The following is a 22,276-nucleotide window of genomic DNA, read 5'->3' as shown; positions in this document are numbered from 1 at the left end:
CCACAGAGGAACTCTGGAGCTCTGTCAGAGTCACCATCGGATTCTTGGTCACCTCCCTGACCAAGGCCCTTCTCCCCGGATTGGTCAGTTTGGTCAGGCGGCCAGCTCTAGGAAGAATCTTGGTGGTTCTAAACTTCTTACATTTAAGAATGGTGGAGGCCACTGTGTTCTTGGAGACCTTCAATGCTGCAGAAATATGTTGGTGCTCTTCCCCAGATCTCTGCCTCAACACAATCCTGAGGGGCAGCTCTACGGACAATTCCTTTGATTTCACGGCTTAGTTTTTGCTCTGACATGCACTGCCAACTGTGGGGCTTTATATAGACAGGTGTGTGCCTTTCCAAATCATGTCCAAGCAATTGAATTTACCACAGGTGCACACCAATCAAGTTGTAGAAACTTCTCAAGGATGATCAATGGAAACAGGATGCACCCTGAACTCAATTTCAAGTCTCATAGCAAAGGGTCCAAATACTTAGGTATTTGTATTTTTATAAATGTGCAAAAATTTATACAAAGCTGTTTTCGCTGTCATTATGGGATATTGTGTGTAGATTGATGTTTTTTTTTTCATCTCCATTTTAAAATACGCTGTAATGTTAAAAAAAAAAAAACTTTTTGAAAAAGTCAAAGGTCTGAATACTTTCCGAATGCACTGTCATTACCGTGTCATTACCGTGTAATTACCGTGTCATTACCGTGTCATTACCGTGTAATTACCGTGTCATTACCGTGTAATTACAGTGTCATTACCGTGTCATTACCGTGTCATTACCGTGCCATTACCGTGTCATTACCGTAAATCACTGCGATGATAGAAACAGCAAAGGCAACGTTGACACATGACCAGAACGTCAGGAGACACAATTTAGCTAAATGTTGCTATTTTTGACAGCAGCCCTTTAATATCGTAAAATAGCAATAGCATAGCATTAATAATAAGTGACAGACAAACCGTGTACTTTTTTTTACATTTTATTTAGCTCAGGCTCCTAAATTAATAAAAACGTCCTTTTCTCTGTCGGAAGCATCCAGGCCAATGTTGGTCACAGCATCACATCACAGTGGACAACACAAGCGCTGCCTGAAACTGTTCATCACCCACACGTTTAACAATCATCGTATATGCAATTCACATACCCGAAATCTAACTATGCAAAACGTTTCAGCCCGTCTTTCCTTTAGCAACGGATCGTTGCTGACATCTCCACGGGCGACGAAGGACTTCCGCTGGAACGCAACAGGTTTGAAGCGTCTGGTTGTAATCACGTGTCCAGCAGTCAAGCAAATACATTCCGTTTCTGACAGGTTTTTTTTGTTTTTTGTAATGGCATGTACCCTGACATTTAAAATATACTATACTATTATTTTAATATGTTTAGAAATAAAAATGTTTCCCTCCCCCAAACATTAGTTCCAACTAAAGTGAGAAATAGTTGAACAACACTAAATTCTTGTTGATGTTGCTAATTACTATAACATATACTACAGAGGCGATTTAACATTGAATTGTAAATGATGTGTAGCAACCACAGTCTGAGGGGCAGATTTGATTTCATCATGTTATGGTTACATGATAAACAATAAACATAGGTGGTGTATTTGGGACAAAGCCCAATTCCCTATATAGTACACTACTTTTGACCAAAGTCTTATGTGCCCTGGTATCGCAGGACTATATGAAATAGGGTCCATGTGGGACACAGACAGAGACGGACAGTGAAGTAAAGCCAATGCAGTACCAACAAGAATCTCTGGTTTCATTTTTTTTTTTAAATCATTGGTTTGTGTTTTCAATCCAACAAAAGCTCCACACGTACCCAACTATTCCGTAATATACCATGTTATTACAGGAGAGGTCAAATGAAGCTTGATTGGTTGGCTGTTAACATGCAACAAAGTCAATATTTAAAGTAAAGGATGAGGGTAGAACAAATACCACAGACCCAGGACTCATTTTTACTGAGTTCTGAATACTTTGTACAATTTTGTGAACCAGTACTTTCAGTTCAGTTCAAATCAAATTGATTTATAAAGCCCTTCTTACGTCAGCTGATATCTCAAAGTGCTGCACAGAAACCCAGCCTAAAACCCCCAAACAGCAAGCAATTATATAGTGCACTAGTTTTGACCAGAAGTGGCACACTATATAGTGCACTAGTTTTGACCAGAAGTGGCACACTATATAGTGCACTAGATTTGACCAGAAGTGGCGCACTATATAGTGCACTAGATTTGACCATAATTGGCACACTATATAGGGTTCCATTTAGGATACAGACATCGTAATGTTTTATTTTATTTTGTATTTTACCTTGATTTAACTAGGCAAGTCAGTTAATTAAGAACAAATTCTTATTTTCAATGACGGCCTGGGAACAGTGGGTTAACTGCCTGTTCAGGAGCAGAACGACAGATTTGTACCTTGTCAGCTCGGGGGTTTGAACTTGCAACCTTCCGGTGACTAGTCCAACGCTCTAACCAATAGGCTACCCTTCCGCCCCAGAGGGGTGGAACAGTAATAAGAACAGTTCCTCCACGCAGGTTTTAAATACTTCTGACTCTTTCATACCATGAGCTTTTCCCTGTAGAGCAGAAAGCTGAAAGGTCATATTATGAAAGGCGTCACAAACACCAGCAGAGGTTGGGGCTAGAAGGTTCTATCTACATATACTACCTAGTACTCTAAATACAATGTTTTCTACGTATACTCCATAGTACTCGAAATACAATGTTCTCTACATAGTACTCTAAATACAATGTTCTCTACATATACTACATAGTACTCTAAATACAATGTTCTCTACATATTACTCTAAATACAATGTTCTCTATATATACTACTCTAAATACAATGTTCTCTACATATACTATATAGTACTCTAAATACAATGTTCTCTATATATACACTACTCTAAATACAATGTTCTCTACATAGTACTCTAAATACAATGTTCTCTCTATATACTACTCTAAATACAATGTTCTCTACATATACTATATAGTACTCTAAATACAATGTTCTCTACATATACTACATAGTACTCTAAATACAATGTTCTCTACATATACTACATAGTACTCTAAATACTATATTTTCCACATATACTACACAGTACTCTAAATACTATGTTCTCTACATATACAGTACTCTAAATACAATGTTCTCTACATATACTATATAGTACTCTAAATACAATGTTCTCTACATATATAGTACTCTAAATACAATGTTCTCTACATATACTACATAGTACTCTAAATACAATGTTCTCTACATACACTACGTATATAATACTCTAAATACACTACGTATATAATACTCTAAATACACTACGTATATAGTACTCAATTCATGAGTACCACAATTCATGTTAAGTTCCAAAGAATTACAAGAGTTTAAAAAAATAGCCGCCACCGTTTAAACCAATGAGGGTTCAGAACTTGAAAGCCAATTATCTCAGAATGATCTTTTTGCAGATAGACCCTTCTAGTCGTCAGCTCTCGATAGGCTGTATAAGGCTTCAATACATCTTATTAGTTATACAGTATAGTACCTTTCATCGGCTTGAAAACATCCCCAATACAATATCTATGAAAATAATTCTCCATACAAACAGGCATTATTGTCAATGGTCTGTACACACACACACACCACACACACACACACACACACACACACACACACACACACACACACACACACACACACACCAGTAGATGTATTCACAAACACTCAGGTATGCAAACAGTGTATTTGTATAACACTGTGTCTGTATATATTTCATCACAGTGTATCTGTTGTCCACTTTGATACATTACAGCCTTATTCTAAAATGTTTTGAATTACTTTTATTTCCTCAATCAATACAATGTTTAGACATTTTTGCAAATGTAGTAAAAATACAAACCAGAAGTACCTTATTTACATAAGTATTCAGACCCTTTGCTCTGAGACTCAAAATTGAGCTCAGGTGCATCCTGTTTCCACTGATCATCCTTGAGATGTTTCTACATCTTGATTGGTGTCCACCTGTGGTAAATTCAATTGATTGGACATGATTTGGAAAGGCACACACCTGTCTATATAAGGTCCCACAGTTGACAGCGCATGTCAGAGCAGAAACCAAGCCATGAGGTCGAAGGAATTGTACGTAGAGCTCTGAGACAGGATTGTGTCGAGGCACAGATCTGGGGAAGGGTACCAAAACATTTCTGCAGCATTGAAGGTCCCCAAGAACACAGTGGCCTCCATCATTCTTAAATGGAAGAAGGTTGGAACCACCAAGACTCTTCCTCAAGCTGGCTGCCCGACCAAACCAAGCAATCGGGGGAGAAGGGCCTTGGTCAAGGAGGTGACCAAGAACCCAATGGTAACTCTAACAGAGTTCAAGAGTTCCTCTGTGGAGATGAGAGAGCCTTCCAGAAGGACAACCATCTCTGCAGCACTCCACCAATTAGGCCTTTATGATAGAGTGGTCAGATGGAAGTCACTCCTCAGTAAAAAGGCACATGACAGCCTGCTTGGAGTTGGCCAAAAGGCACCTAAAGGACTCTGACCATGAGAAACAAGATTCTCTGGTCTGATGAAACCAAGATTGAACTCTTTGGCCCGAATGCCAAGTGTCACGCCTGGAGGAAACCTGGCACAATCCCTACGGTGAAGCATGGTGGTGGCAGCATCATGCTGTGGGGGTGTTTTTCAGAGGCAGGTACTGGGAGACTAGTCAGGATCGAGGCAAAGATGAACGGAGAAAAGTACAGAGAGATCCTTGATGGAAATCTACTCCAGAGCGCTCATGATCTCAGACTGGGGAGACAGTTCACCTTACAACAGGACAACGACCCTAAGCACACAGACAAGACAACGCAGGAGTGGCTTCAGGACAAGCCTCTGAATGTCCTTGAGAAGACCAGCCAGAGCCCGGACTTGAACCCAATTGAACATCTCTGGAGACCTGAAAATAGCTTTTACAGCGATGCTCCCCATCCATCCTGACAGTTTGAGAGGATCTGCAGAGAAGAATGGGTGAAACTCTCCAAATACAGGTGTACCAAGCTTGTAGCGTCATACCCAAGAAGACTTGAGGCTGTAATCGCTGCCAAAGGTGCTTCAACAAAGTACTGAGTAAAGAGTCTGAGTACTAATGTATATGTGATATTTCAGTATTGGGTCTGAATTCTTACGTAAATGTTTTTTACATTTTTAATACGGCAGGATTGTGTTGAGGCAGAGATCTGGGGAAGGAACCAAAACATTTCTGCAGCATTGAAGATCCCCAAGAACACAGTGGCCTCCATCATTCTTAAATAGAAGAAGACACTTCCTAGAGCTGGCTGCCCGGACAAACTAAGCAATCGCTTGGCCAGGCACACAAAAAATAAAAAATAAATCCGTTTTTGCTTTGTCAATATGGGGTATTGTGTGTAGATTCAATAAATCATTTATTCAATCAATTTTAGAATAAGGCTGTAACATAACAAAATGTGGAAAAAGTCAAGGGGTCTGAATACTTTCCGAATGCCCTGTATCGGTATAACACAGTGTGTATCTGTAAGTATTGCCACAAGTCAGGTGTGACTGTCGATCGGCATTTGTTGTCAATCGTCAATAAAAGTGAGCCGTCCAGGTCCTTCATTCTTCATCCACCGTCGGTACCTCTTCCACCTGGGATCCAGGGCCATCTTCGTCTTCATCTCTTCCTCCTGTTCTTCCTTGTATACCTGTACAACAACATCATGCAATATAAATATACAAACACATGTTTTCTTTTAAAGGCACCAAAGAGAAAGCATCATTATTTTTAAATGGAGATACTCTCTCTCTCGAGCCTCCCTTTGTACCAACTCGGCTTAAGATATAAATGTTCACATTGTTCTGTTGTTATAACATTGTAATATCTGATGCAAAGTGTTCCACTGTTTGTGTGTGTAGTCTACTACAGCTGCTACTACTACTACTACAGCTGCTACTACTACTACTACAGCTGCTACTACTACTACAGCTGCTACTGGTACAGCTCCTACTACTACTACTACTACTACTACTACTACTACTACAGCTGCTACTACTACAGCTGCTACTACTACACAGCTGCTACTGGTACAGCTCCTACTACTACTACTACTACTACTACTACTACTACTACAGCTGCTACTACTACTACAACTGCTACTACTACTACTACAGCTGCTACTGGTACAGCTACTACTACTACTACTACTACAGCTGCTACTGCTACTACTACTGCTACTACATCTGCTACTACAGCTGCTACTGGTACAGCTACTACTACTACTACTACTACAGCTGCTACTACTACAGCTGCTACTACTACATCTGCTACTACAGCTGCTACTGGTACAGCTACTACTACTACTACTACTACAGCTGCTACTACTGCACTGCTACAGCTGCTACTACTACAGCTGCTACTGGTACAGCTCCTGCTACTACTACTACTACTGCTACTACTACAGCTGCTACTGCTACAGCTGCTACTACTACAGCAGCTGCTACTACTACTACAGCTGCTACTGGTACAGCTCCTACTACTACTACAGCTGCTACTGGTACTACTACTACTACTACAACAGCTGCTACTACTACTGCTACAGCACTACTACTACTACTACAGCTACTACTACTACTAGCTGCTACTACTACAGCTGCTACTGGTACACTACTACTACTGCTGCTACAGCTGCTACTGGTACTACTACTACTACTACAGCTGCTACTACTACTACAGCTGCTACTGCTACTACATCTGCTGCTACTACTACAGCTGCTACTACTACTACTGCTGCTACTACTACTACAGCTGCTACTGGTACAGCTACTACTACTACTACTACTACTACTACTACTGCTACTACTACTACTACTACTACTACAGCTGCTACTACTACTACAGCTGCTACTACTACAGCTGCTACTACTACTACTGCTGCTACTACTACTACTACTACTACACTGCTGCTACTACTACAGCTGCTACTACTACTACTACAGCTGCTACTGCTACAGCTCCTACTACTACTACTACTACTACAGCTGCTACTACTACTACTACAGCTGCTACTACTACAGCTGCTACTACTACAGCTGCTACTACTACTACAGCTGCTGCTACTACTACAGCTGCTAGCTGCTACTGCTACTGCTGCTACTGGTACAGCTGCTACTACTACTACTACTACTACTACTACTACAGCTGCTACTACTACTACAGCTGCTACTACTACTACTACTGCTACAGCTACTACTACTGCTGCTGCTACTACTACAGCTGCTACTACTACTACTACAGCTGCTACTACTGCTACTGCTACTGCTGCTACTGCTGCTACTACTACTACAGCTGCTACTACTACAGCTGCTACTGGTACTGCTACTACTACTACTACTACTACTACTACTGCTGCAGCTGCTGCTGCTGCTGCTGCTGCTGCTACTGCTACTGCTACTACTACTACTGCTGCTACTACTACAGCTGCTACTGGTACAGCTACTACTACTACTACAGCTGCTACTGGTACAGCTACTACTACAGCTGCTACTACAGCTACTACAACTACTACTACTACTGCTACAGCTGCTACTACTACAGCTACTACTGCTACTACAGCTGCTACTGGTGCAGCTACTACTGCTACAGCTGCTGCTACAGCTACTACAGCTGCTACTACAGCTACTACTACAGCTGCTACTACTACTACAACAGCTGCTGCTGCTACTACTACAGCTGCTACTACTACTGCTGCTACTGCTACTACTGCTGCTGCTACTACTACTGCTGCTGCTACTGCTGCTACTGCTACTGCAGCTGCTACTGCTGCTGCTACTGCTACTACTGCTGCTGCTGCTACTACTGCTGCTGCTGCTGCTACTACAGCTGCTACTACTACTGCTACTACTACTGCTACTGCTACTGCTGCTGCGCTGCTGCTACTACTGCTGCTGCTGCTGCTACAGCTGCTACTACTACAGCTGCTGCTGCTACTGCTGCTACTGCTACTACTACAGCTGCTACTGCAGCTGCTACTGCTACTACTACTACAGCTGCTACTGCTACAGCTGCTACTACTACTACAGCTGCTACTACTACAGCTGCTGCTACTACAGCTGCTACAGCTACTACTACTACAGCTGCTACTACTACTACAGCTGCTACTGCTGCTACTACTACAGCTGCTACTGCTACTACTGCTGCTGCTACTGCTGCTGCTGCTACTGCTGCTACTGCAGCTGCTACTGCTACAGCTGCTGCTACTACTGCTGCTGCTGCTGCTACTACAGCTGCTGCTGCTGCTGCTACAGCTGCTGCTGCTACTACTACTGCTGCTGCTACTACTGCTACTACTGCTGCTGCTACTACTAGCTGCTGCTACTGCTAGCTGCTACTACTACTGCTGCTGCTGCTACTGCAGCTGCTACAGCTGCTACTACTGCTGCAGCTGCTACTACTACTACAGCTGCTACTGCTACTACAGCTGCTACTGCTGCTGCTGCTACTGCAGCTGCTACTACTACTGCCACTGCTACTACTACTGCTACTGCTACTGCTACTGCTACAGCTGCTACTACTACAGCTGCTGCTGCTACTACAGCTGCTACTGCTACTACTACTACTACTGCTGCTACTACTACAGCTGCTACTACTACTACAGCTGCTACTACTACTACTGCTACTGCTGCTACTACAGCAACATTACTACTACTGCTACTACTACTGTCTTTGATCCAGAGCTGCTACTACTCCAGCTGCTGTCTACTGCTACAGCTGCTCCAGACTGTCTGCTGAGACTGCTGACTCTTCATGTTCCTCAGCTGCTGCTGCTACTGCTTCTCCTGCTACTGTTGTCTGCTGCTCCTGCTGCTGCTGCTACAGTACTGTGCTCTGCTGCTGCTGAGCTGCTACTCTGCAGCTGCTGCGCTACTGAGACTGCTGCTCTTCATGTTCCTCCTGATGATGCTACTAGCTGCTGCTACTCGTGCTGCCTGCTACAGCTCCTCTCTGCAGATGGTGAACCTGTAGATCCACTTACAGTACCAGACCACATAGGCACACAGGCAGTAAGGGAACAGGACAATCTGACAGAGCAGGATGTCCAAGATTTTAGGCTTCTGGTAGCCTCCTTGATGTCGATCTTGTTCTTGATGATGTCACGGATGACCTCTTCTTCCTGTTCCCGGATCTCCTCTTTGGACCTGCTGGTTCTTGCCTTCTCTTTTGTCTTGTTCAGGAGACCCAGCTGCTTGGCTATCTCCGTCGCTGGATACGGTACTATGTTGACAGGTAGTTGATGGCTTCAGTGTACTGGCCCACCAACTGTGTACTGAAGCAGGAAAACAATCAGGCAGTAAAGTGCTGCTGCTGCAGCTGCTGCTACTACAGCTGCTGCTGCTACACAGCTGCTAGGCTGAAGCAGGTGCTGCTGCTGTAACAGCTGCTGTAAAAATACTTTAAAGAACTACTTACTGTAAGTAGTTTCTGCTGGTAGCTGTACTTTAGTATTTATATATTATTTTACAACCTTTACTTCACTACATTCCTAAAAATGTTTTTATTTTTTAAAGTACTTTTGCTCCACTACTGCTCAAAAGACAACTCCTGGTCATCTACTGTCTGCTGATCTGGAGGACTCACTAAACAGACTACATCCCTGGTCATCCCTACTGCTCTGAGCTGCTAGGACTGCTACTACAGCTGCTACTATCCAGCTGCTCATCCCTACTGCTACTACAGCTACTGCTACTACTGCTACTACAGAGAACATTACTACAGACCTCATAGTTGTCTTTGATCCAGAGCTGCCTCTCCAGTAAGGTGTCTCTCTGCTCTGCCTCCAGACTGTCTCTGAGACTGAGACATCTTCATGTTCCTCCTGATGATGTAGAGCTTCTCCTCGTCTCCGTACTCCTCTCTGCAGATGGTGAACCTGTAGATCCACTTACAGTACCAGACCACATAGGCACACAGGCAGTAAGGGAACAGGACAATCTGACAGAGCAGGATGTCCAAGATTTTAGGCTTCTGGTAGCCTCCCTTGATGTCGATCTTGTTCTTGATGATGTCACGGATGACCTCTTCTTCCTGTTCCCGGATCTCCTCTTTGGACCGCCGGTTCTTGCCCTTCTCTTTTGTCTTGTTCAGGAGACCCAGCTGCTTGGCTATCTCCGTCGCCTGGATACGGTACTTGGGGACTGTTGACAGGTAGTTGATGGCTTCAGTGTAGCTGGCCCACCAACTGTAGTACTGAAGCAGGAAAATTACAATCAGGCAGTGGTGTAAAGTAATGATGTAAAAATACTTTAAAGAACGACTTACTGTAAGTAGTTTCTGGGGGTAGCTGTACTTTAGTATTTATATATTATTTTACAACCTTTACTTCACTACATTCCTAAAAATGTTTTTATTTTTTTAAAGTACTTTTCACTCCATACTCTCAAAAGTACTCGTTACATTTTGAATGCTTAGCAGACAACATCCCTGGTCATCCCTACTGTCTCTGATCTGGAGGACTCACTAAACAGAGAACATCCCTGGTCATCCCTACTGTCTCTGATCTGGAGGACTCACTAAACAGAGAACATCCCTGGTCATCCCTACTGCCTCTGATCTGGAGGACTCACTAAACAGAGAACATCCCTGGTCATCCCTACTGCCTCTGATCTGGAGGACTCACTAAACAGAGAACATCCCTGGTCATCCCTACTACGTCTGATCTGGCAGACTCACTAAACAGAGAACATCCCTGGTCATCCCTACAGCCTCTGATCTGACGGACTCACTAAACACACGATTCGTTTGTAAATTATGTCTGAGTGTGACCCTGGCTATCCGTAAATAAATAAAAACAAGAAAATGGTGCCGTTTGGTTTGCTTAAAATAAGGAATTGGAAATGATTTATACTTTTGATGCTTAATGATATTTTAACAATTACATATACCTTTGATACTTAAGTAGATTTAAAACAAAATACTTTTAGACTTTTACTGAAGTAGTATTTTACTGGGTGACTGTTATTTTCTATTCTGGTATCTTTACTTTTACTCAAGTAGTATTTTAGTATGACAGTTGGGTACTTTGTCCACCACTGCAGTCTGCATAGTTATTCTGTAGCCTAAACAGTTTCCACTGAAAAACAGAAATGACATTTAGAGAGTTCAGAGAGTGCATCTCAGGAGCTGGGGAGGAAATGGGTTCCTATGGGTCTATCAGAACCGTTCTGATTATTCACACACTGCTATGTACCAAACGGTGCGATTCCTAACCTTACATTGTCCAAACGGTACCATTCGTAACCTCCAAAACGGTGACATTCTACTGCTCATGATTGGTATTAAGCAAACACACACTGCGTCCCAAATGCTACCCTGTTCCCTTTATAGTGCACTATACGAGTATGTGTATGATCCTACCTGGAAGATGGATATAGCAACCACGGTGACCAGAATGACAATCCGTACGTCCACTTTAGGCGCCAGTCGTCTCCTGTAGTAGGTGTAGTAGTGGCTGTAGTACTCTTCAGGGTGGTCCAGCATGTAGTCGTAGTCTCTACGGGACTCCTCATCCTGAGACACAGGAGGAAATGACCCTTATAACACTATTATGACGACTAGCTAATTGCTATAGGCCATGTACTAAGGTACAAGTTACAAGAAGATATCTCCGTATCAGAATGATTGAGAGCTGTGTGTACAGTACCAATCAAAAGTTTGGACACACCTACTCATTCAAGATTTTTTTTTTTTTTACTATTTTCTACATTGAAGAATAATAGTGAAGACATCAGAACTATGAAATAAAACATTTGTAGTAACCAAAAATACAAAAAAAGGTGTTAAACTAATCAAAATATATTTTCTATTCTAGATTCTTCAAAGTAGCCACCCTTTGCCTTGATGACAGCTTTGCACACTCTTGGCATTCTCTCAACCAGCTTCATGGGGAATGCTTTTCCAACAGTCTTGAAGGAGTTCCCACATATGCTGAGCACTTGTTGGCTGCTTTTCCTTCACTCTGCGGTACAATTCATCCCAAACTATCACAATTGGGTTGAGGCCGGGTGATTGTGGAGACCAGGTCATCTGATGCAGCACTACATCACTCTCCTTCTTGGTCAAATAGACCTTACACAGACTGGGTGTGTTGGGGCAATGTCCTGTTGAAAAACAAATAATGGTTCCACTAAGCCCTAACCAGATGGGATGGCGTAACACTGCAGAATGCTGTGGTAGACATGCTGGTTAAGTGTGCCTTGAAATCTAAATAAATCACAGACAGTGTCACCATCTCTTCGGTATACCACCCCTACCTTATCACAACAGAACTGATTGGCTCAAACGCATTAAGGAAAGAAATTCCACAACTTTTAACAAGGCACACCTGTTAATTGAAATGCATTCCAGGCGACTATCTCATGAAGCTGGTTGAGAGAATACCAAGCCCGTGTAAAGCTTTCATCAAGGCAAAGGGTAGCTACTTTGAAGAATCTCAAATATGAAATATATTTTGATTTGCATACTTTTTTTGGTTACTACATGATTTCATAGTTTTGATGTCTTAACTATTATTCTACAATGTAGAAAATAGTAAAAAAAATAAAATAAAGAAAAACCCTGGAATGTTCTAAAAGTTCTGCCTGGTACTGTATGTATCAAGCCTATCAGAGTTGGAGTGCAGTCCTGCCTTTAAGATAACAGTTCTCTCCGATAACTGGTATTAAAACAGTCTTGCATGCCACTGTGTAAAAGGCTTTTTCCGCCTTGCCCTCTCATAACGCCTCCGTGTGATCGACAGCGTCATTGCATTTTGGTTCACCAGAAGTACATTAATTTCCAATGGAACGCTGCGTTTTCCTTGCAGAGGCAGCGCGTTGCAGAGGCTGCGCGTTGCAGAGGCTGCGCGTTGCAGAGGCTGCGCGTTCTGTGTGGTTCATACGTTGGATTTATCGAACGTATGCGTCAAAACTGTATGCGTGGACGGTTTGGCAGAAATGTTATAAAGGTAAATGTTAAAACATTTTTCGAACACCTATCCAGATGATGCTGCGTACTATTTTCCGCAATAACACCGTAGTGGTTATCGAGGCCAAGGACACACACACAAAAAAAACTGTTCGTTTTTTAAAATGTATTTAAAGGTCGAGGATCCAACTTTTCTCGACGCGGCTTATCGGCGGTGCAAAATAGGCCATAGGAACTTTTTAAAAATTACCTACCACTTCTTTCTGAAAGGACCCTCTCCCAATCCTCACGCGTCAACGTAAACTCACTATTAGGTGGAGTGGTAAGCATGAACCCTCCCAACTTTGCCTCATCTGACAAAAGGCATGTCAGTGGATCCTCTCTGATTAGATACTGATCATCTGATTCAGAGATGACCATGTCAACCTCCAGATACATACTGCTCATCTGAACCACTACAACAACTTTTCCCAACATCTTGGGTGTCTGAGATTTGATCGGGCTGCCTCTACCTGCATGTGAAGGAAACAAACCATCCCAATGATAACTTGACTTTGAACTCGTTCAGGTTTATTCATAACACAGTCATTTACAGTATTTGTACACTAGAAGGCAAAACGATCAAATTGACTGAAGGACTTTTTTTTTGACGGAGTTGAGAAAAGTGCCACATTGGCATACAACACAAGTTAACGGTAAACTACCTGACCGGAGAAGCAGCGTTTTACTTTGAAAAGATTAGCTGAAACGAATCAAAATGTCAGGTTTCTCCACTTACCTTCAACGTTTCATATGCAGTCGCAATGAGCAGAAATTTTTGATGAGCACTTTCTCTTGTCTCGCCTGCAAGACTTGAGAATCTGTCCGGGTGATACTTTCTGGCGATCTGTCTGTAAGCCCGGGCGATGTCCGATTTAACCGCGTCCCTCGATACTCCGAGAACATCGTAACAAATCTGGGTGCCACAATACAGTCCCTCGATAAGCGCCGTGGCAGACGGTACGAAAACCACCACCACAATGAATATAATGCCTGTCGATTGACCACAGTGTCGACCATACTCGGTGAGTGCAGCCATTTTCACCACTTGATGAGTCGCAGAATTTGATCCACGTCTCGTCAGCAACATAAAAAAATAAAACAAATACTTCCGGGTTACGGATTTCGGAAACGTTCCTCCCAAAATTCCACACGTAGTGGTAGAAAAGTGTCAATAACCTTTATTTATTAATGATATATGACAAATACTTGTCCAAACATGAATAATGATTCATATGTGTTAATATTTAAGTTACATTACATGTGGGTTTTTAAAACATGTTCCAATGGAAATCACTGTATATGGAATAGAGCAAGACTATTGTAGTTTGGGAAAACTCAGTTGGGTCTGTAGAATGTGTATATGGTGTCATTTCATGGGGCTCTGAATAATACGGAGTGTTGCTGGCCTTTCACTGTGGTCAAACTGCTTAAAATGGGGTGCCTATCCATGGACCTGAAGTCAATACCTCTATATACATTCAACTATCCATGGACCTGAAGTCAATACCTCTATATACATTCAACTATCCATGGTCCTGAAGTCAATACCTCTATATACATTCAACTATCCATGGTCCTGAAGTCAATACCTCTATATACATTCAACTATCCATGGTCCTGAAGTCAATACCTCTATATACATTCAACTATCCATGGTCCTGAAGTCAATACCTCAATATACATCCAACTATCCATGGTCCTGAAGTCAATACCTCTATATACATTCAACTATCCATGGACCTGAAGTCAATACCTCTATATACATTCAACTATCCATGGTCCTGAAGTCAATACCTCTATATACATTCAACTATCCATGGTCCTGAAGTCAATACCTCAATATACATTCAACTATCCATGGTCCTGAAGTCAATACCTCTATATACATTCAACTATCCATGGTCCTGAAGTCAATACCTCTATATACATTCAACTATCCATGGTCCTGAAGTCAATACCTCTATATACATTCAACTATCCATGGTCCTGAAGTCAATACCTCTATATACATTCAACTATCCATGGTCCTGAAGTCAATACCTCAATATACATTCAACTATCCATGGTCCTGAAGTCAATACCTCTATATACATTCAACTATCCATGGTCCTGAAGTCAATACCTCTATATACATTCAACTATCCATGGTGCTGAAGTCAATACCTCTATATACATTCAACTATCCATGGTCCTGAAGTCAATATCTCAATATACATTCAACTATCCATGGTCCTGAAGTCAATACCTCTATATACATTCATCTATCCATGGTCCTGAAGTCAATACCTCTATATACATTAAACTATCCATGGTCCTGAAGTCAATACCTCTATATACATTAAACTATCCATGGTCCTGAAGTCAATACCTCTATATACATTCAACTATCCATGGTCCTGAAGTCAATATCTCAATATACATTCAACTATCCATGGTCCTGAAGTCAATACCTCTATATACATTCAACTATCCATGGTCCTGAAGTCAATACCTCTATATACATTAAACTAATAGTCACCACTACAGTCACTAGTCACCACTACAGTCACTAGTCACCACTACAGTCACTAGTCACCACTACAGTCACTAGTCACCACACCACAGTCACTAGTCACCACTACAGTCACCACTACAGTCACTAGTCACCACTACAGTCACCACTACAGTCACTAGTCACCACTACAGTCACCACTACAGTCACTAGTCACCACTACAGTCACCACTACAGTCACTAGTCACCACTACAGTCACTAGTCACCACTACAGTCACCACTACAGTCACCACTAGTCACCACTACAGTCACCACTACAGTCACTAGTCACCACTACAGTCACCACTACAGTCACTAGTCACCACTACAGTCACCACTACAGTCACTAGTCACCACTACAGTCACCACTACAGTCACTAGTCACAACTACAGTCACTAGTCACCACTACAGTCACCACTACAGTCACTAGTCACCACTACAGTCACCACTACAGTCACTAGTCACCACTACAGTCACCACTACAGTCACTAGTCACCACTACAGTCACCACTACAGTCACTAGTCACCACTACAGTCACCACTACAGTCACTAGTCACCACTACAGTCACCACTACAGTCACTAGTCACCACTACAGTCACTAGTCACCACTACAGTCACCACTACAGTCACTAGTCACCACTACAGTCACCACTACAGTCACTAGTCACCACTACAGTCACCACTACAGTCACTAGTCACCACTACAGTCACCACTACAGTCACTAGTCACCACTACAGTCACCACTACAGTCACTAGTCACCACTACAGTCACCACTACAGTCACTAGTCACCACTACAGTCACCACTACAGTCACTAGTCACCACTACAGTCACCACTACAGTCACTAGTCACCACTACAGTCACTAGTCACCACTACAGTCACCACTACAGTCACTAGTCACCACTACAGTCACCACTACAGTCACTAGTCACCACTACAGTCACCACTACAGTCACTAGTCACCACTACAGTCACCACTACAGTCACTAGTCACCACTACAGTCACCACTACAGTCACTAGTCACCACTACAGTCACTAGTCACCACTACAGTCACCACTACAGTCACTAGTCACCACTACAGTCACAGTCACTACAGTCACCACTACAGTCACTAGTCACCACTACAGTCACCACTACAGTCACTAGTCACCACTACAGTCACCACTACAGTCACTAGTCACCACTACAGTCACCACTACAGTCACTAGTCACCACTACAGTCACCACTACAGTCACTACTACAGTCACTAGTCACCACTACAGTCACCACTACAGTCACTAGTCACCACTACAGTCACCACTACAGTCACTAGTCACCACTACAGTCACCACTACAGTCACTAGTCACCACTACAGTCACCACTACAGTCACTAGTCACCACACTACAGTCACCACTACAGTCACTAGTCACCACTACAGTCACCACTACAGTCACCACTACAGTCACTAGTCACCACTACAGTCACCACTACAGTCACTAGTCACCACTACAGTCACCACTACAGTCACTAGTCACCACTACAGTCACCACTACAGTCACTAGTCACCACTACAGTCACCACTACAGTCACTAGTCACCACTACAGTCACCACTACAGTCACCACTACAGTCACTAGTCACCACTACAGTCACCACTACAGTCACTAGTCACCACTACAGTCACCACTACAGTCACTAGTCACCACTACAGTCACCACTCACAGTCACAGTCACCACTACAGTCACTAGTCACCACTACAGTCACCACTACAGTCACTAGTCACCACTACAGTCACCACTACAGTCACTAGTCACCACTACAGTCACCACTACAGTCACTAGTCACCACTACAGTCACCACTACAGTCACTAGTCACCACTACAGTCACCACTCACTAGTCACCACTACAGTCACCACTACAGTCACTAGTCACCACTACAGTCACTAGTCACCACTACAGTCACCACTACAGTCACTAGTCACCACTACAGTCACCACTACAGTCACTAGTCACCACTACAGTCACCACTACAGTCACTAGTCACCACTACAGTCACCACTACAGTCACTAGTCACCACTACAGTCACCACTACAGTCACTAGTCACACTACAGTCACCACTACAGTCACTAGTCACCACTACAGTCACCACTACAGTCACTAGTCACCACTACACTAGTCACCACTACAGTCACCACTACAGTCACTAGTCACCACTACAGTCACCACTACAGTCACTAGTCACCACTACAGTCACCACTACAGTCACTAGTCACCACTACAGTCACCACTACAGTCACTAGTCACCACTACAGTCACCACTACAGTCACTAGTCACCACTACAGTCACTAGTCACCACTACAGTCACCACTACAGTCACTAGTCACCACTACAGTCACCACTACAGTCACTAGTCACCACTACAGTCACCACTACAGTCACTAGTCACCACTACAGTCACCACTACAGTCACTAGTCACCACTACAGTCACCACTACAGTCACTAGTCACCACTACAGTCACCACTACAGTCACTAGTCACCACTACAGTCACCACTACAGTCACTAGTCACCACTACAGTCACTAGTCACCACTACAGTCACCACTACAGTCACTAGTCACCACTACAGTCACCACTACAGTCACTAGTCACCACTACAGTCACCACTACAGTCACTAGTCACCACTACAGTCACCACTACAGTCACTAGTCACCACTACAGTCACCACTACAGTCACTAGTCACCACTACAGTCACCACTACAGTCACTAGTCACCACTACAGTCACCACTACAGTCACTAGTCACCACTACAGTCACCACTACAGTCACTAGTCACCACTACAGTCACCACTACAGTCACTAGTCACCACTACAGTCACCACTACAGTCACTAGTCACCACTACAGTCACCACTACAGTCACTAGTCACCACTACAGTCACCACTACAGTCACTAGTCACCACTACAGTCACCACTACAGTCACTAGTCACCACTACAGTCACCACTACAGTCACTAGTCACCACTACAGTCACCACTACAGTCACTAGTCACCACTACAGTCACCACTACAGTCACTAGTCACCACTACAGTCACCACTACAGTCACTAGTCACCACTACAGTCACCACTACAGTCACTAGTCACCACTACAGTCACCACTACAGTCACTAGTCACCACTACAGTCACCACTACAGTCACTAGTCACCACTACAGTCACCACTACAGTCACTAGTCACCACTACAGTCACCACTACAGTCACTAGTCACCACTACAGTCACCACTACAGTCACTAGTCACCACTACAGTCACCACTACAGTCACTAGTCACCACTACAGTCACCACTACAGTCACTAGTCACCACTACAGTCACCACTACAGTCACTAGTCACCACTACAGTCACCACTACAGTCACTAGTCACCACTACAGTCACCACTACAGTCACTAGTCACCACTACAGTCACCACTACAGTCACTAGTCACCACTACAGTCACCACTACAGTCACTAGTCACCACTACAGTCACCACTACAGTCACTAGTCACCACTACAGTCACCACTACAGTCACTAGTCACCACTACAGTCACTAGTCACCACTACAGTCACCACTACAGTCACTAGTCACCACTACAGTCACCACTACAGTCACTAGTCACCACTACAGTCACCACTACAGTCACTAGTCACCACTACAGTCACCACTACAGTCACTAGTCACCACTACAGTCACCACTACAGTCACTAGTCACCACTACAGTCACCACTACAGTCACTAGTCACCACTACAGTCACCACTACAGTCACTAGTCACCAATACAGTCACCACTACAGTCACTAGTCACCACTACAGTCACCACTACAGTCACTAGTCACCACTACAGTCACCACTACAGTCACTAGTCACCACTACAGTCACCACTACAGTCACTAGTCACCACTACAGTCACCACTACAGTCACTAGTCACCACTACAGTCACCACTACAGTCACTAGTCACCACTACAGTCACCACTACAGTCACTAGTCACCACTACAGTCACCACTACAGTCACTAGTCACCACTACAGTCACCACTACAGTCACTAGTCACCACTACAGTCACCACTACAGTCACTAGTCACCACTACAGTCACCACTACAGTCACTAGTCACCACTACAGTCACCACTACAGTCACTAGTCACCACTACAGTCACCACTACAGTCACTAGTCACCACTACAGTCACCACTACAGTCACTAGTCACCACTACAGTCACCACTACAGTCACTAGTCACCACTACAGTCACCACTACAGTCACTAGTCACCACTACAGTCACCACTACAGTCACTAGTCACCACTACAGTCACCACTACAGTCACCACTACAGTCACTAGTCACCACTACAGTCACCACTACAGTCACTAGTCACCACTACAGTCACCACTACAGTCACTAGTCACCACTACAGTCACCACTACAGTCACTAGTCACCACTACAGTCACCACTACAGTCACTAGTCACCACTACAGTCACCACTACAGTCACTAGTCACCACTACAGTCACCACTACAGTCACTAGTCACCACTACAGTCACCACTACAGTCACTAGTCACCACTACAGTCACCACTACAGTCACTAGTCACCACTACAGTCACCACTACAGTCACTAGTCACCACTACAGTCACCACTACAGTCACTAGTCACCACTACAGTCACCACTACAGTCACCACTACAGTCACTAGTCACCACTACAGTCACCACTACAGTCACTAGTCACCACTACAGTCACCACTACAGTCACTAGTCACCACTACAGTCACCACTACAGTCACTAGTCACCACTACAGTCACCACTACAGTCACTAGTCACCACTACAGTCACCACTACAGTCACTAGTCACCACTACAGTCACCACTACAGTCACTAGTCACCACTACAGTCACCACTACAGTCACTAGTCACCACTACAGTCACCACTACAGTCACTAGTCACCACTACAGTCACCACTACAGTCACCACTACAGTCACTAGTCACCACTACAGTCACCACTACAGTCACTAGTCACCACTACAGTCACCACTACAGTCACTAGTCACCACTACAGTCACCACTACAGTCACTAGTCACCACTACAGTCACCACTACAGTCACTAGTCACCACTACAGTCACCACTACAGTCACTAGTCACCACTACAGTCACCACTACAGTCACTAGTCACCACTACAGTCACCACTACAGTCACTAGTCACCACTACAGTCACCACTACAGTCACTAGTCACCACTACAGTCACCACTACAGTCACTAGTCACCACTACAGTCACCACTACAGTCACTAGTCACCACTACAGTCACCACTACAGTCACTAGTCACCACTACAGTCACCACTACAGTCACTAGTCACCACTACAGTCACCACTACAGTCACTAGTCACCACTACAGTCACTAGTCACCACTACAGTCACCACTACAGTCACTAGTCACCACTACAGTCACCACTACAGTCACTAGTCACCACTACAGTCACTAGTCACCACTACAGTCACCACTACAGTCACCACTACAGTCACTAGTCACCACTACAGTCACCAATTTATAAAATACAAATGAATGTTTTAACACACTTTATGGTACATGAATTAGTTTCAATCCCTCATCAAATTAATCCATTCACTTAGTGATGGGCACCGAAATGGAAAATCTATACACATATCAGTGACATTTTACGATTCCTAACCCTAGCTCAGTTGGTAGAGCATGGCGCTTGTAACGCCAGGGTAGTGGGTTCGATCCCGGGACCACCCATACGTAGAATGTATGCACACATGACTGTAAGTCGCTTTGGATAAAAGCGTCTGCTAAATGGCATATATTATTATAACATATAGTTTTGTAGAAAATACATTGCAACTGTGTAAATGTTCACTTTTCTGAACCAGACGACTGCTTTTAATACAATGGGAAGCTCATCCACAATTGATGGACCATCAGCAGACAATTAAGTATGCTAAGCAGCCTGTTTTACTGTTTGTTTATCGTATATGCTAAGCAGCCTGTTTTACTGTTTGTTTATCGTATGCTAAGCAGCCTGTTTTACTGTTTGTTTATCGTATGCTAAGCAGCCTGTTTTACTGTTTGTTTATCGTATGCTAAGCAGCCTGTTTTACTGTTTGTTTATCGTATGCTAAGCAGCCTGTTTTACTGTTTGTTTATCGTATATGCTAAGCAGCCTGTTTTACTGTTTGTTTGTTTACCGTATGCTAAGCAGCCTGTTTTACTGTTTGTTTATCGTATATGCTAAGCGGCCTGTTTTACTGTTTGTTTATCGTATATGCTAAGCAGCCTGTTTTACTGTTTGTTTATCGTATATGCTAAGCAGCCTGTTTTACTGTTTGTTTATCGTATATGCTAAGCAGCCTGTTTTACTGTTTGTTTATCGTATATGCTAAGCAGCCTGTTTTACTGTTTGTTTATCGTATATGCTAAGCAGCCTGTTTTACTGTTTGTTTGTTTACCGTATGCTAAGCAGCCTGTTTTACTGTTTGTTTGTTTACCGTATGCTAAGCAGCCTGTTTTACTGTTTGTTTGTTTACCGTATGCTAAGCAGCCTGTTTTACTGTTTGTTTATCGTATGCTAAGCAGCCTGTTTTACTGTTTGTTTACCGTATGCTAAGCAGCCTGTTTTACTGTTTGTTTATCGTATATGCTAAGCAGCCTGTTTTACTGTTTGTT

The 22,276-nt window shown here is 43.4% G+C and overlaps 1 protein-coding gene across 1 annotated transcript; it reads right to left on the bottom strand.

Annotated features, from left to right (window-relative positions):
• Positions 1-959: 959 nt before the first annotated feature.
• dnajc25 (DnaJ (Hsp40) homolog, subfamily C, member 25) lies at positions 960-14,102 on the bottom strand. The gene is given in 5 exon segments (XM_052517509.1): positions 960-5,724; positions 9,794-9,863; positions 9,865-10,262; positions 11,430-11,582; positions 13,756-14,102. Coding segments are annotated over 5 exon segments (1,044 nt in total). The 5' UTR covers positions 14,056-14,102; the 3' UTR covers positions 960-5,601.
• Positions 14,103-22,276: the final 8,174 nt, after the last annotated feature.

Source organism: Oncorhynchus keta, unplaced genomic scaffold (assembly GCF_023373465.1).
Source record: "Oncorhynchus keta strain PuntledgeMale-10-30-2019 unplaced genomic scaffold, Oket_V2 Un_scaffold_8424_pilon_pilon, whole genome shotgun sequence".
Lineage (NCBI taxonomy): Eukaryota > Metazoa > Chordata > Actinopteri > Salmoniformes > Salmonidae > Oncorhynchus > Oncorhynchus keta.
This window is presented reverse-complemented; position numbering and strand designations above follow the sequence as displayed.